This window comes from Pteropus alecto, unplaced genomic scaffold (assembly GCF_000325575.1).
Source record: "Pteropus alecto unplaced genomic scaffold, ASM32557v1 scaffold241, whole genome shotgun sequence".
Taxonomy (NCBI): domain Eukaryota; kingdom Metazoa; phylum Chordata; class Mammalia; order Chiroptera; family Pteropodidae; genus Pteropus; species Pteropus alecto.
In genome coordinates, this window is record NW_006430461.1 from 106,600 (window position 1) to 108,374 (window position 1,775).

Below are 1,775 nucleotides of genomic sequence, written 5' to 3' on the forward strand. Positions count from 1 at the left end.
ATATATATATTATACCATAACTGATCATTTCTCTCCTGTTTGACACTTTATTTCTAAGTTTTACTATCATACGTCATGCTTCAATGTGGTAGTAAACATTTTTTGTTACTAGTTTCATATTTACATCTTTGATTAGTTCTTCAAATAGATTTAAAGCAATGAATTTATTTGACAAATAGGTTATTATAATGCTTCAGAGTCACAGTTACAGGAAGTTTGAATCCTAGAGACCAATTCACTGAATAATGGCTTGCATTATACTAATTAACAAAATCACTATGCTAATTTTATAGAAAAAAATGAAGAAAAGACACTTTCTCCATCTAAAAAGTATTGATAAAAATAAACACTTGTGGGTAACAATCTTAAATAAGCACACTTCTCATCATTTCAGTGGAAAACAGTAAAGGACTATATATTTTTAAAAATTATTTCCTGCATTCCAATATTTCCAATACTAACTAAAAAGTCAGCAAAATAAAAAGGGATTTAAATTTCATAAAACAATATGGCTAGTTAAATAATATTTGAGGTCTTTCAGGCTCCCAGTGGTATAGGAGTAGGTCCGGGAAACACATAGGCTCTTATGTATGTGAGTGCTTCGTGTGATCTGTGAAATAAAGTGAGCTCTTTGCATTTGTGTGCCACAATGTTTGGACTTGTCCTAAACATCACAAGAGCAATGTCCTACTTGTTGAAAAAATTACCTATTCTACCTATTTCTCATGTCTTTTCCAGGAGACGATCAAAACTGAATTTCGGATAATATAATAATAACAATAAACAATTCTGTTATTATTCTCCAACCTCAATGAAGTGGAGACATGGGTGAGGAGAACTGCACTGCTGTGACAGAGTTCATTATCCTTGGGTTAACAGATACTCCTGAGCTCAGGGTTTTTCTTTTCCTGCTGTTCCTTCTGATCTATGGAGTCACAGTTTTGGGGAACCTGGGCATGATTGCCCTGATTCAGGCCATTGCTAGACTCCACACTCCCATGTACTTTTTCCTCAGCCACCTGTCCTTTGTGGATTTCTGCTACTCCACAATCATCGTGCCAAAGATGCTGGGTAATATTTTGAAAGAAGACAAAGCCATCTCCTTTATGGGATGTACTGTGCAGTTCTACCTGTTTTGCACATGTGTGGTAACTGAGATCTTCCTGCTGGCTGTGATGGCCTATGACCGTTTTGTGGCCATCTGTAACCCATTGCTTTACATGGTCACCATGTCCCAGGAGCTCTGTGTGGTGTTGGTGTCTGGTTGCTACCTCTGTGGGACTGTGTGTTCTCTGATTCACTTGTGTTTAGCTCTTGAGATCACATCCTATAGGTCAAATGTAATGAACCACTTCTTTTGCGATCTGTCCCCTCTCTTATCTCTAGCTTGCTCTGATGTCACTCTGAATGAACTGATGCTATACATTGTGGCCACGTTCAACGAGCTCATCACCATCGTGATCATCCTCACCTCCTACTTGTTTATTCTCATCACCATCCTGAGGATGCGCTCCGCGGAGGGGAGGCGCAAAGCCTTTTCCACCTGTGCCTCCCACCTCACAGCCATTCTTGTCTTCCACGGAACAATCCTTTTCATTTATTGCCGGCCCACTTCTGGCAACAGTGCCGATACAGACAAGGTGGCCACAGTGTTCTACACTGTGGTGATCCCCATGCTGAACCCCTTGATCTACAGCTTGAGGAACAAGGATGTGAAGGAGGCTCTAAGAAAGGTGTTGAGCTCCAGAATATTTTCGCAGAGAATGTTTTCTTAG

The 1,775-nt window shown here is 39.7% G+C and overlaps 1 protein-coding gene across 1 annotated transcript; it reads left to right on the forward strand.

The window, feature by feature from the left end:
* Window positions 1-824: 824 nt before the first annotated feature.
* LOC102898631 (olfactory receptor 5L1) lies at window positions 825-1,775 on the forward strand. The gene has a single exon (XM_006904854.1). It carries the CDS (start codon window positions 825-827, stop codon window positions 1,773-1,775), a length of 951 nt encoding a protein of 316 aa, XP_006904916.1.

Excerpts from the sequence above, each read along its gene's own strand:
- LOC102898631 (XM_006904854.1), top strand. The coding sequence starts at position 825 with ATGGGTGAGGAGAACTGCACTGCTGTGACAGAGTTCATTATCCTTGGG.